General features: G+C 42.1%; 2 protein-coding genes across 2 annotated transcripts; both read left to right on the top strand.

The window, feature by feature from the left end:
• Positions 1–539: 539 nt before the first annotated feature.
• LOC133886954 (phospholipase A1 EG1, chloroplastic/mitochondrial-like) lies at positions 540–2119 on the top strand. The gene has a single exon (XM_062326867.1). It carries the CDS (start codon positions 615–617, stop codon positions 1968–1970), a length of 1356 nt encoding a protein of 451 aa, XP_062182851.1. The 5' UTR covers positions 540–614; the 3' UTR covers positions 1971–2119.
• Positions 2120–12824: 10705 nt separating this feature from the next.
• LOC133887459 (uncharacterized) lies at positions 12825–13521 on the top strand. Its single transcript, XM_062327425.1, has 2 exons — positions 12825–13315; positions 13411–13521. Exons 1-2 carry the CDS (start codon positions 12886–12888, stop codon positions 13425–13427), a joined length of 447 nt encoding a protein of 148 aa, XP_062183409.1. The 5' UTR covers positions 12825–12885; the 3' UTR covers positions 13428–13521.
• Positions 13522–14928: the final 1407 nt, after the last annotated feature.

Genomic DNA, 14928 nt, shown 5'->3' with positions numbered 1-14928 from the left:
CGAGGGTGGCAAGGGTGATGTTGTGGGATGGTGCACACAGAAACTGATTAGGGTGTTGTGCTGCGAGGAAGAGAACAAAATAGGATGGTGCGAAAAGAATAGCTAGAAGACAAGACCGTTTGCCATGTGACTCATCTCTATCCAATTGTACAGAATGAAATTAATTCGGTACCCTGTTCTCTAGATTTTTTTTAAAAAAAAACAAAGCCAGCTTCTATTAAAAATACGAGAAAACAAGCACAAGCTTCTGGTTGCAAATAGCAGGAGTGGATGGACTGAAACGCAAAAAGGGAAGGAAAAGACAGAGTGAAAGGGAAATGTGAGCCATCGCTTCAACGCCGCTGCGGCGCCAGTCAAATCCCCGCGAGGAACGTGCAAGATGTGCTCCTTAACACTCAACTGCATCCTCCCTCTCTCAGCTTTCCATTCGGCCAACACGTCTCGGAAGTAAACGAACGCACCGCGTCGGTTTCAGGATCCCCACCCCACAATATATATAAGCTCGCACGCCTCACCTGTCCTAGCTACAACCGCCAAGCTCCGAGCTCGCTCTCCTCTCTCTTCTTCCTCTCTCATCTCGCTGCGAACCTTCCAACTGCAGTACCTGACCAGCAATGGCGGTACACCTCCCAGTGTCTAACCCGTCCCCAGGACTGTGCTCTAAGCCGCACCAGCAGCGCGGCAACGCCTCGACGACGTCCACCGCAGCGGTGGCTGCGGTGGCGGCCACGCCGCAAACGACGCGGCTGTCAGCGCCGTCTATTGCGGTAAACGTCAGACACGCCACGCCAGCCGCACCGGTTGTCATGCCGGAGAGAAAGAAGAACGACCAGTCCCTGGCGAGCATGTGGCGGGAGATCCAAGGCGCCGGCGACTGGGCCGGGCTGGTCGCGCCGCTGCACCCGCTCCTCCGCGCCGAAATTGTCCGGTACGGCGAGCTCGTGGCGGCCACGTACAAGGCGTTCGACCTCGACGCCAGTTCCAAGCGGTACCTCAACTGCAAGTACGGCAAGGCCCGGATGCTCGAGGCGGTTGGAATGGCCAGCGCCGGGTACGTCGTCACCAGGTACATCTACGCGGCGCCGGACGTCGCTTTCCCCGGAGGTGCGGGGCCGTGCCCGAGCCGGTGGATCGGCTATGTGGCGGTCGCGTCCGACGACATCGCACGGCGTCTCGGCCGTCGCGACATCATCGTGTCGTTCCGGGGCACGGTCACCGGGTCTGAGTGGGTAGCCAACATGATGAGCTCACTCGAGCCGGCGAGGTTCGACCCGGCGGACCCCCGCCCAGACGTGAAGGTCGAATCGGGGTTCCTCTCCGTCTACACCTCCGACGACGCCACCTGCCGGTTCACCCGCGGCAGCTGCCGGAACCAGCTCCTCTCCGAGGTTACACGCCTCATTATGAAATATAAGCACGAGGAGATCAGCATCACTCTGGCAGGCCACAGCATGGGTAGCTCCCTCGCCCTCCTCCTCGGCTACGACCTTGCCGAGCTCGGCCTGAACCGCGACGGCAAAGGCAACACCGTGCCAATCACTGTCTACTCTTTCGCCGGCCCGAGGGTCGGCAACACGGGGTTCAAGAACCGGTGCGACGAGCTCGGCGTGAAGGTGTTAAGGGTGGTGAATGTCAATGACCCTATCACCAAGTTGCCCGGCATCTTCTTGAACGAGAATTCTAGGGTTTTGGGAGGCAGGTTGGAGCTGCCATGGAGCTGCGCATGCTACACACATGTAGGCGTTGAGCTTGCTCTTGACTTCTTCAAGGCAAGAGACCCTGCTTGTGTGCATGACTTGGAAGCCTATTTAGGGTTGCTCAAGTGCCCTAAGGTTGCGAAAGTGAAAAAAGATGGAGATGATCTTATGAGCAAGGCGAAGAAGTTTCTGCTTCAGCAGAATTTTGATACTTGGAGGTTACAAATGGCAGTAATCCAAGTTGGTGAGCTCGTACAAGCCCTAGGGATGTAGATTTATACAGGGTTCAATTTCATCCCATGATTTTTTGAGGGATATGAAACTTAGATACCCTTGTAAATTCCATTTTTTGTCGGTAAATGAGGCAGTGGAAACAACATACCGGATATGTACATGTAACTATGTAAGTTAATACAAAATTAAAGTGATACTAATCAATATTCCTATTTTAGGTTTTCTGTGTTGATCATGTTTTCTAAACACCAATGTTTACTGCTTGCATAAAAAATCCGTAAACACCATGGACGAAACTGTGCCGCAAATCTAGTTTACAAAAATTTGCATGCATTTCACCTTTTTTTTTTGTATCAGGTCAAGATTTGCCAATCATCTGTGGCGCAAGTCGAGAGTAGAATTTTGCTGCAGATACAATGGTATCATGCTTTATGCGATTAACATGACATTTAGTTTACCTATTTATATATAATGCCTCATAAACAAAATTCATAGAGCCAAGCTTACAAATCTACATACATATATATAAACATAAATAAGCTTAAAGCATTTTCCATTTCAACGAGAGCTTTATGTTATACTTAGATACATCTTAACTGTGAGGATCATTTAGCCTAATCTCATGAACACCTTAGCATTAACACATATCTAATTGACATACAGATTGGAGATGCCTCAGGAGGCTGTTAAGTCCTCAGCCTGCTCGATGTAGGCATGTTGTGATGTAGGGCTCGATGTAGACATGCGTAGGGGAAGCCATTAGGATCCGATTAGAAGATGTCAATAGTGCCAATCTCAGAAGAACAACGTCGTGGAGGGTCTTGCAATGGTGGTGTCGGCCTTCAAGCCACTGCCGTGCTGGTCCTTAATCGGTAGGATAGGGTTAGCTCTCCCAAAAACGAAAATCACCCATAGCAGGTGTCGCCAACGCTTTCTTATAGCATGGCGTGGCCTGGGACTGAGCCAAGGAGAAACGGTGTAGGCCCACCGACCATGGGCACTTTCTGGTCAACTGTTGCCCTATTCTGGTAGATGTCAGTTAGCCGAGATCACCAACAATCTAACACCTAATAGCTTGCGCAGAGTCCCTTATGTAACTGTTGCTATTTGCATCTTAATTTTTAAAGCACAATGGGATTAAATCAGATGAACTTTGAAGAGTTTGATAAAATAATTAATTGAAGTTTAAATTGACCAGTCTATCAATGAAACATTAATGTTTGAGACAACATCTAAGTACACATACTTTGGTAGAGTGATCATGCAAGACACAAAACAATAACTAGATTTCTTGTTTCATTTTTCCAACAATATATTTGTCGAACTTAGATTTAGAAAAGGAAATGCTAGTTTGATCTATTAGATTTTTTGAACTATTAATTTGATGCTTGCTGCAGTTGTTTGGGGGAGGTATTCAGATCAATATTTGGTTTCGAAGTTGCAACTTATCTTTTAATGTATTTTGTTGTGCTGCGATGTTTCATAACAAATGGTAACAGTCGACTACTTATTTCAACATGGATGCATTGTAACTAAATACAATGCTTGCTTGTTGTACCATTCATAGAGCATATACCATGACATTTCCTCTTTTCCCTCTAAAGCGTCAATCTTCTGACTTTTCTGTAATGTTGTTAACAAAACTTATTTGGTCAAATATGAATCATGTCTGTTCATTGAATTTTGTCCATCATCTTCGTCACCGCCACACAATAATTCTTCCGAGAAGTCAATATATAAACTTACACGGTACTCAGATAAACTCCTCCATATAAAACTGCCCTAGGTAATATATAGAAATGAATTTAGCATTGTTAACTCCTTGACTCCTATTCATGATGTAATGCACATCCTTCTCGATTTACTGTTGATTCTTGACATTGGTTTCTGTGAGACCATGTTGCGTTATACACTACATGGAAAACATATAAAGAAGATACAAAATTAATGATAGGTTGTCAAAACCTGACTCATCACTAATGTATCATGTGATTGGGACCCGATATGCACCCATCACTAATGAGTGATCATTAATGATGGGTTGTAATATGACCCGTCACTGGTGATAATAGTGACGGATCAAGTTATGACCTGTCATTGATGACCAATTTATCAGTGACAAGCCGTTCTAGACTAGTCATTAGTAACAGATCAAATTATGACCCGTCACTAATGATGGTATTTTTCTCTGATTTTTTCCACCTTAGCAGCACTAAATGGAAAATGAAACAAGGTTGTGAGAAAAAATAAGAAAAAATGTAGAGTTGTATGTTGTACTCGTAACGCCTAGCATTTGTCAAACACTTAAGATACTCATTGTTGTTAATTTTGATTAACTGGATTAGAGTTGAATATTTATTTTATATAGTTATTCATTATTATTCTTTTTAATTGATTGGATTGGATTCATTGTTATTCCTTTTGATTAATCAATACTACGTACATCTGAAGAAAGAAAGTCAGACTAGTTGGATTTACATAACCTTTTATTTTAGAATAGATAGAATGCAATAGGCTATTCATAAATATTTTTATTTTTCTCTTATTTTTTCTCACCTCACCAGCACTAGAATAGGAACTATTGTATATTTCTGCTCAAGTTTGATATAAGAGACGGTGACTATGGACACAAACATGTGTTTTGAAAAATAGTGCAGAAACTTCAGGGGATGTGAATTCAATCTTCTGGGCCGAATTTGGCCTTGAAATTTGTTCCAAACCCAACATAGTGGTAGAGAAAAGGATGCACCTTTTTCTGTAGATGTTCATAGGGTTAAAAAAACGTCAAAATCGAAGTCCGTATGGAAAAATTAAGCTCGTTTTACCGAAGGCACTTCAGGTAACCTAGCAAATTACGATCATTTGCATGACATTTTCAGAAATTCATAAAATATTAATACAAATTTGGATGTAGATATATGCAAAATTATAACCCTCGAGGAAATTTGGCAAAATCAGTAATTAGTGATGTGTCAAGATTACCCTGTCACTAATGTTCAGTTATTAGGGATGGGTCACGGTTCTAATCCGTCACTAATGATCTTTGGTAAAGAAGGTTAAAAGGATAAAATATCCGGTTTATATAACAACTACATGATAAGAGAGGTGGTAAGGGGCAACACATGCGAGGGGGAGGTCGCCAGTTCGATTCCCACCGAACGCAGACTGAAAAGTGTGAAAAATAGCATGGCTTGTGGGGTACATACGATGTCTATGTTGGGATGGCTGGGGTGAAATATTATTTTTTTGACTTTTTCCATGTCAAAAAACACAAAAAATATGCATCAGTAATTAGTGAAAGATCAAGAGTATGACCCGTCACTAATATTCAGTCATTAATGATAGGTCATGGTTACGACCCGTTACTAACGACTGAAATTAGTGATATGCCATAGTTACAATCCATCGCTAATGATCTTATTGACATGTTTAGGGTGACGGATACGGGACCCATCACTAATCATAGTTATCATCCGTTACTAAAGGCCTTTTTTCATGTAGTGTGTATTCCTGAGGATTTTTGCTAGATGACCGACTGGCCTGGAAAATTTTTGTTTGGCCATCAAGAAAAGTTAGGATTCTGATAGTGGGATGATGCTTACGGCTTTCTCTAAGTGTTATGAGCTATTGTCATTTAGGTTTAATTGGTTCTTAAGTTTATTTGTGAACATTTGAAGATTGATTGTGATTAATTTGCACTAAAATTAGCATACACTATTAAAGAAACCCTAATCTAAGCCCCATTAATTTGTGAAATGGGGCTACAACGGATCAAAAACAAAGCCCGACAAAGAGAAATATTCTGACAGGCTATTTCTTCAAGTGATAACTCGAGTCCCCAGATAGGATTTTATGTCTAGCTGGATGTCCGAAAATCCTTGAGTCATCTAATTGGGATTTTAATCACCTCTGGGTAATTGTGTAAGCCATCGAGTAGGTATTCCATCCGAGTAGGAATTCTAGGTCAACCGAGAAATATCATCTCAACCTTTTGAAAGAACAAGGAGAAGCAACTCCTCGCTTGACGGGTTTTGAAATTTGAAGCATCATAGCGGAAATTTCACGTAGTGGTGAAGAGATTCTTTCCATGCACAAGATCATGATGACGTTTGAAAACTGTGCGTGTCTGGAGGGATAGTGCACTGGTCTTCATAGGATTTTGTTCCAACTGCAACCACTTGTGTCAAAAGAGATTCCAAGCATTAAATACGACGGGACATTGGCACAAAAAATCGTGGCCCTGAGTTGTAATCGAACCATTACCAAGCTAGTCAGAGAATCGTCAAATGCCTCTTCGTTTGTGCAAGCTCTCTGAGTAGATGTGATTTGACCTTCGACGGACCTTTGGGATACTGAGAATCATTAAGTGGCCAGACCCACGATACAACATCTAAAAATTAAGGGTAGCGGCGGTCTCATGGCTCGGAGGTCTTTATAAACCCTAGCGCACTATGTCAGAATAGCTTATTAGTGAGGAGCGATAGTCCTCATTAGTAACGGGTTAGTTATTCTCCTAACTACTTGTTGATTATTGGCAATGTTTCCCAGTGAGAAGGTAGATGCAAGAGTAATCTTATGCAATTGAAAATAATGTCGAAGCTTACAAGAAGTCACAAGCATAGCATAAAGAAGTTTCTATACCTATGGATAGCATACCTTGGGTCCATGCAAAACTTCACTCACGTAATGTACAATTATCTAAACAAGCTTCTACTTCTCGACCGTCTCCTTGATAGGTTTCATATCTACTAAGAGTTGGCCTCGATGCCTCTACTAGACACTACAAACTTGAGCAACTTTCCTAAGGAAACTCCAAAAACACACTTCTCAAGATTCAACATCATTTGATGTTTCCTGAGGTTGTCAAAGATTTATTGCAAATTGATGAGTATATCCTATTTGACCTTTCTCATAACAAATACATCATCAACATATACCTCCATATTATCTTATTTGGCTATCAAATGTAATCTGAACACATAGTTGGTTTACATAGCAATAAACTCCAAAAAGTGTGATGAAGGATGTTTTCTCTTCATGTTACTTACACATGCTAATCTGATGATAACCCGAGTATGTATCCAAGAAACTAAGCAACTCATACCAAAGGTTGAGTCAACCAGCTAATTGATCCTTGGGAGTGGAAAATGATCCTTCACGCATGCCTTTTCCGAGTTTGGTGAAGTTCACACATATTCTCCACCCCGTCGTTAGCTTTCTTCACTATTACAAGATTGGCCAACAACTTTGGGTGAATGAATTTTCGTATAAAGCCTGCCTTCAAGAGCTTGTTGATTTTTTGGTGAATTGCTTCTTGCTGATCACTAGATAATTGATGGAGTTTCTATCGAACATGTTTTGAGCTAGGTAGAATAGCTAGCCTATGCTCGATCACATCCCTAGGGATTCTGGACATGTCATACAACTGCCACATGAACACATCTGCACTCACCCAAAGAAAAGTGACGAGCTCAAGTTCCTATTTAAGACTGATCATGAAGCCTATCAGGACATACAATGCTTGGGTTGCTTCTGCACAGAATTAGCGTCATGCAAAGTCTACTACGCAACAAGCTCACGGTTTTTCTGATCACACTCCAAGGCCACGCTTATCTCTGCATACCATGATGATTCCTTTTTGTCCTAGCAACTTCACAAACTGGTATGTGTAGTGGGCTCTAGCCATTAACTTTGCCAGAGTTGGATAACTAATAATATCATTGTATTCCATTTAAAAATCTACCATGTTAATTTTTTTCTTTTTGGAAATTCTTAGGTGTCCCGAAAGTGACTGAAAGAGAGGCTTGGCCGATAGAGATGGCCAAAGAACCTAAGGTTATGCCGTGGAAGACTTGCTTCACAAGATATTCAAAAATTTCCACCATCAAAAAAACTTGGTCTACCTTGCAATCTTTGATAGAACATAATTAGAATTTCTGACCACTTGATGATACGGATCACTCGACCAATTATACAGTACATGTTATTCCACCAATTATTGTGAATGCTTCAAGTCCATCTGAACGGCATGAATTGAGAAAAAAGTTGAAAGCATCTCCAATGCATACAAAGAACCATTGACACAAGCATGTTCACGGGAACTGAAGAATAAGGTGAATCCATTCCTATATACTTTAAATTATGCTTTTGATGAGAGTGATATACTACCTAATGTATGCTACATGCTCGTGCTCAGATTTGAGGGCCTAGCATAATTGGATGACAAGGAACGAGAAAAGAAGCATACTAATTTGAAGCAATGCTTAATGGCACAAGTACTAGGATATCAAATCATGAGGGAGGAGAGGTGTCAAGTTCGGTCCAAGAAAAAGACCAATCTCATCTATGTGCTGAGCCTAGGAATAAATCCCAACACATATCATAGATGATAATCAATACAATATCCAACTTAATCGTAGTTAAAACATTCTATAAAAGTGACCTTCGATAGTCAAGATCCAAATAAAACTATAATAGAACTACGTAGACTAACCTTTGAGAGTCAAGATCCAAATAAACTATAATAGAACTACGTAGACTCTATTCTTCACGATGACCCCACATGCAAACCGACATAGAAAACACCTTAGAATGATCCGTCTTCCATGAAATCCCCCAGCATCTTCTCTAATTGAGTTTGTTTGGTGATTGCAAGTGTGAGCACATGTTATACACACCAAATTGTGAGAAAATAAGATGCATATGAAGGCTTAAACAATAATATATCAATATTGGCTCTCTTGAATAAACAATATTTACTTTAAAACAATTGAAAAGCAAGTAATGATTAAGTGAATAACAGTAAATAAACAAGCCATCAAGATTATAACCATCTTGACTTATTCATCCTTCCAACACCACAACCATGATCCCACCACCAAGGTTGACCAACACCTCAATAATAGTTCCAACCACCATGATTGAACAAACCAAACTATCAAGTTCTAATCCCTCGAGGTTTTACTTACGACTTGTAACTATATGACTGATTAACCAGTTCTACAATCTGTAGAGGTTGTGCACTTTACTAAGAAGTCATGTCATCCATATTTGCCAAGCACCAATTGGTCGATGGATAACTCTTACACACTTTCGAGGTTCCACTGCATACCCGCTACAATTTCACTACCGCTTGAATACACCTTGACAATGGATGCCCCCTCTTGCACCATATGGAAACATTGGAAGTACACCCTTCCATTCCATACAACAAAATGGTCTACGCAATGCTGAGAGTAAAGAAAATTGATCAGCTAGGTGATGAGGATATCAGTCCTTCAGATAGAACCACAATAAATGATCCTCCAAAATATTTGGGACAAGAAGATGAGTTACCATCGAGGACAAATTCAAGTCAAGAAGGGGAGGATGATGAGAACATCACTATTATGGATACACGCATTACAAGTAATTGTCCAGAATCAGTTGTTGCTGTGCCATTGCAAGGTCCTATGACATGAGCTCGTGCACGTCAATTGAATCATGAGGTGAGCTCATTCCTTTGTATTCATAACCATATTTTCGATGATGGGATGCTACTAAATAATTCTTGTGATATCTTGTTACTCAGAAATATGGGGAGAAGATAGCTCAAGTTGAACCCTTACCGGGGATTGTTGAAGCTTACCTAGAGCTTGTCGAAAATTTGTCGGACTTCAAGTCTAGTTCCTACTTGTCCTCCTATAGTGGGAGGTCGGATCCTGAGTAGGAACAAGCTAGTCGCATTCCAATGCAATTGCTACTTGGACTTCAAATTATACTCGAATTCAACAAACTTCCATGAAACAAAAGTAATATATCTCTAACATGCAAAGTCCAATGGAAATTTTTGGCCATAGGTTGGAATGATTACATTGTGATCTCCAATGGATCCAAGCCCATCAATAGATTCCTCATGAGCGACTCGAAAACCTTAAAATGAGTCAACATTGCAACATATAAGAGTTAGAGTCTAATTTTGTTTCCTTAGTTTATGAGGTAGTGTATAGGGGGCTTGCATACCCGTAAATAGAGGCCAAGTGTGGCCAGAATTAGTTGAGTTTTGTTTAAGTATTGTTTTTGCCTAGGGCCAAACAACATTGTCTCTACTTGTGTCTTACGACCAACTAGATTGACTACTTTGCAGAACACCACCTTTATCAATATATCATTCTTCATCTAAATCTATAATTCTAATTGCCTTCAATTATTATTGCTTGTCTTCGGTTGCTTGTAGGGACAAGAACTTCGTGTTCAGGCTACTCGTGCGGTAAGGTCAGTAAGATCTAGGAGTTGGTTTAGCAATCGCCTAGTCACTCTGTCATCGTACAGGTATAACTGGATCATCAAAGTTGTCTCCACCAAACCGATGAGTGTTCTCTTATTGAAAGATTGGAACACCCAACCCCATATCATGGGGATATCAAGTGGTATCAGATTTCTAGGTAGATCGGTTAGAGATTTTGTTTCTCATAATTAGTATGTTCTTTTACCTAGTCTAAAAAAGCCAAAAAAAATGTTAGGTCATCTACTGTCGAAACCCTTTGTGCCTTGCAATTTTGTTTTGGTATTTGCATTCTTGAAATTTTGCTGTATCTGTTGGTAATATGCCCTAGAGGCGATCGAGTTTGCGGATTGGATCTGCTAATGGGCTTTAATGTTGATTAAAGGACCATTAGGGTTTAGAGTCATAATGGGCTTTAATGTTGATTAAAGGCCCATTAGCGTGCTCTATATAAGAATAGGCAGGGGCCAAGGCGCACGGAGTTCTTAAGAAACCCTAGCCGCCTCCTATTCCCGAACTCCCTTCGAAACCCTAGCCGGGCGCGCGGTGCTAGCACACCGGCGCACGGCGATTCCATCCTTGTACGTGTGGATACCGTGGAGGCGCTGCTACTATTGCGGTGCTGATCTGCTCGGGAGTACTCGGGACATACCCGCGAGTACTCGGAAGGTGCTCGGGACGTGCTCGGGACGAGGTTGACGATCGACTACTTGACGCGCACGACGTTGGAATGGTCTGCTCCAACTCTTCTTCCGCTGCACTGCTCGTCAAGTGGTAACGATTCATGATCCCCTACTCGCATGGCTTCCTGGTTGAATGCGGTAGAGAAAATTTATTTTGTGCTAGCGTAGCCTACCCGCAACCCTTCAGTGGTATCAGAGCCATCCTGCGTAGTTTTCGATCTGGATCAGTCACATATAGAAGATATGTGATAGAAATAGATTAGATCTATTGTTTTTGATCAGTTCATATGATGGATTGATCAATGCACGGTTGGTTAGGTGAATTAGAGATCGGATGAGATGCCAGTCGATGAAACCACATAGCCAAAAAGATTAGCTCGATCTCCCACCTGTTTTTGCGTGCGACTTGCCCCTACCGGCTGGAATCACCATCGGGGCTAACTGCGTGCATCGCGACATGGTCGGGAGAACAGCAGATCGAGGTCGTGTGTGCTGTCATCGTTTCTGGAAAAACCTCACGCGATGATCAATGGGATTGATCTAATGGAAATTGAGGCATTATGAATGACTCGGAATTGGCTCGATACGATCGATCCGATGAGATTTTCATAGCGATTTCATAGATGCGATCACGCATAGATTGTTGGTTAGGTGAATTGGTTAGGTGAATTAGGGACCGCCGTTGCGTACACGCATAGATTGTTGTAATAACATGATCCCATCACGACATTAGAATTCGATTCTACGCTTAACTCATTTTTGCAGAGAATGTTGTGACTGGTATGGCCTTGTGATATGTGATGCATGTGTGTAATTTTTCATGGCCTGCGTGTCATGGTTAATTGCAGCCCAAGGCTGTCATGTTATTGTATAACGGCCTGCGTGTCAACTTGTGATGCTTCTTCTCATGTAATTTATCTAGTGCTATTAGGTGTAATAGACTAGAACAAGATCATGGAGATTTGAAGCATGATGACCCGGAGGACAGGAACCGTGGCGATGAAGATCACCATGTGAAGGGGCCATACTATGTCACAGTTAATATGATTGCCTGTGATGTTTTTATGTTCCTGTCATACTATTCTTTCATGTTTTATATGTGGTGGATATGATTTTCATGATAGAGTAGTTTCCCTCAGAAAAATCAAGAGTAATTGATGCCCTTCCAATAGCTGCACCTACAAAGGTTTTGATCATTGTGTGGTAGGTCTGCCAAAGCAGGGTGCCATCATTTATCTTAACCAGTTAGAGTGGATGTCGGACATCCACACGCATAGTATTGGTTTACTTGATAAAGCTATCAAAACGGTTTTGGGCTTTGGGGCATGATGTTGGGCGCCGGGGCATTCGATGCCACCCAGCAAACAAGAGTCACATAGGGATGTGATTAGCAAGGCGTTGCTTACCTATATCACTAAGTTTCTAGCAGTGATGCCAAAGCTCACTAGAACTTAGTTGAATATGGATCTTGATCCTCTATATGTTGTTAGAGGGAAAACACATATAGTGGAGTATCTTTTGTTAAATTGTTTAATAGAAGATTCACATAGGCATAGTGCTGAACCTGCATTTTCTGTTGTAGATCATGGCACCGGCCGCTAGTAACACTTCCAGTTTTAATTTGCGATCGATTCTTGAAAAAGAGAAGTTTTCTGGAACAAACTTTATTGATTGGTATAGAAATCTGAGAATTGTTCTCAAACAAGAGAAAAAGGAATATGTTCTAGAGGTCCCCTATCCTGATGAACCAGCTGATAATGCTCCTGCCGCGGATCGGAGGGCTTATGAGAAGCACACCAACGATTCACTGGATGTTAGCTGCCTCATGCTTGCCTGTATGTCCTCTGAGCTTCAGAAGCAATATGAGAACAGGGATGCCCATGATATGATTGTGGGACTCCGAGGCATGTTTGAGAACCAAGCTCGGGCCGAGAGGTACAACACCTCAAAGTCCTTGTTTGCGTGCAGGTTAACAGAAGGCAGTCCAGTCAGTCCTCATGTGATCAAAATGATTGGTTACATTGAAAGCCTGGAAAAACTTGGTTTTCCCCTTAGCCCTGAGTTGGCTACGGATGTAATTCTCCAGTCGCTCCCTGCGAGCTTCGAGCCGTTCATTTTGAACTTTCATATGAACAGCATGGAGAAAAGCATGGCTGAATTGCATGGGATGCTAAAAACTGCTGAGGAAAGCATTAAGAAGAGCTCTAGTCATGTGATGATGGTTCAAAAGGATAGCAAGAAGAGAAAGCGCAAGGACAAGGCTAAAACTTCGGATGAGATCTCGAGTTCTAAGCCTAAACCTGTTGGAAAGCCCAAGGCTGGCCCTGCCGCTTCTGACACTTGCCACCACTGCCATAAGACTGGTCATTGGCGGAGGAACTGCAAATTGTACTTGGAAGAACTCAAAAAGAAGAAGGGAAGTAAGACTTCATCTTCAGGTATAAATGTTATTGAAATTAATCTTGCTACTCGTCCTGATGATTCATGGGTATTTGATACCGGATCAATGATTCATACTTGCAAATCGTTGCAGGGACTGAAAAGGACTAGGAAGTGTGCAAGAGGCGAACTGGATGCTCGCGTCGGCAATGGTGCAAAAGTTGCTGCGTTGGCCGTTGGCGTTTACTCCTTATCGCTACCCTCAGGATTAGTTTTGGAATTAAATAATTGTTATTATATTCCTGCCTTGGGCAAAAACATTATCTCTTCTTCATGTTTGGAAGAAGACGGTTATGAATTCATAATAAAGAACAAGTGTTGTTCGATATTTTTGAATGGTATGCTCTATGGTAATTGTCCATTAGTAAATGGATTATATATATTGGATCTTGAGGATATAACTATCTATAACATTGATACAAAGAAGCCTCGGCTTAATGATTTGAATCCCACTTTTGTTTGGCATTGTCGATTAGGTCATATAAATGAGAAGCGTATGCAGAAGCTCCATAAAGATGGTCTTCTACATTCATTTGATTTCGAATCATTTGATACATGCGAGTCTTGTTTACTTGGCAAGATGACTAAGACGCCTTTCACTGGTCGAAGTGAGAGGACAAATGAATTATTGGCCCTAGTACATACAGATGTATGTGGACCGATGAGTTCTACAGCTAGAGGTGGTTTTCAGTATTTCATTACTTTCACCGATGACTTTAGTAGATATGGTTACATCTACCTAATGAGGCACAAGTCTGAATCCTTTGAAAAGTTCAAGGAGTTCCAGAATGAAGTACAAAATCATATAGGCAAGACAATTAAATTTCTGCGATCAGATCGTGGAGGTGAATATTTGAGCCATGAATTTGGTGATCATCTAAGGCAATGTGGAATCGTTCCACAATTGACTCCACCGGGCACGCCACAATGGAATGGGGTGTCCGAGCGGAGGAACCGAACTTTGTTAGACATGGTCCGGTCGATGATGAGCCAATCTGATCTTCCATTGTCCTTCTGGGGATACGCTCTAGAAACTGCTGCTTTCACGTTAAACAGGGTTCCATCTAAGGCTGTAGAGAGGACACCATATGAGATATGGACCGGGAAGCGTCCCGGATTGTCTTTCCTTAAGATATGGGGTTGTGAGGCTTATGTAAAACGTTTGTCGTCTGATAAGCTCACTCCCAAATCTGATAAATGCTTCTTTGTGGGGTATCCTAGGGAAACCAAAGGATATTATTTCTATAACCGGGAAGAAGGCAAAGTGTTTGTCGCCCGGAATGGTGTCTTTCTTGAGAAAGAGTTTCTCGTGAAGAGAGTTAGTGGGAGCACGGTGCAACTCGAAGAAATTCGGGAACCACTTGAAAGTGTTTCAGCTCCTATTGAACCACAACTCGGTATGCAAGATGTTGCAGAACCTGTTGTCGAGACACCAGCCCCACGTCGGTCGGAAAGGTTCAGTCGTGCACCCGAGCGGTTTATGTTCCTAACCACGGGGCAGCGCGACATATTATTGTTGGACAATGATGAACCTAAGACTTACTCGGAAGCAATGGTGGGACCAGACTCCGAAAAATGGCTTGGAGCCATGCGATCCGAGTTAGAATCCATG

This window comes from Phragmites australis, chromosome 12, assembly GCF_958298935.1.
Source record: "Phragmites australis chromosome 12, lpPhrAust1.1, whole genome shotgun sequence".
NCBI classification, from domain to species: Eukaryota; Viridiplantae; Streptophyta; class Magnoliopsida; order Poales; family Poaceae; genus Phragmites; species Phragmites australis.
Note: the sequence above shows the minus strand (reverse complement) of the source record. Positions and strands in the feature narration are given on the sequence as shown.

What these genes read in the sequence shown, in the direction of transcription:
- LOC133887459 (XM_062327425.1), top strand. Translation starts at nt 12,886, where the DNA reads ATGATTGGTTACATTGAAAGCCTGGAAAAACTTGGTTTTCCCCTTAGC.
- LOC133886954 (XM_062326867.1), top strand. Translation starts at nt 615, where the DNA reads ATGGCGGTACACCTCCCAGTGTCTAACCCGTCCCCAGGACTGTGCTCT.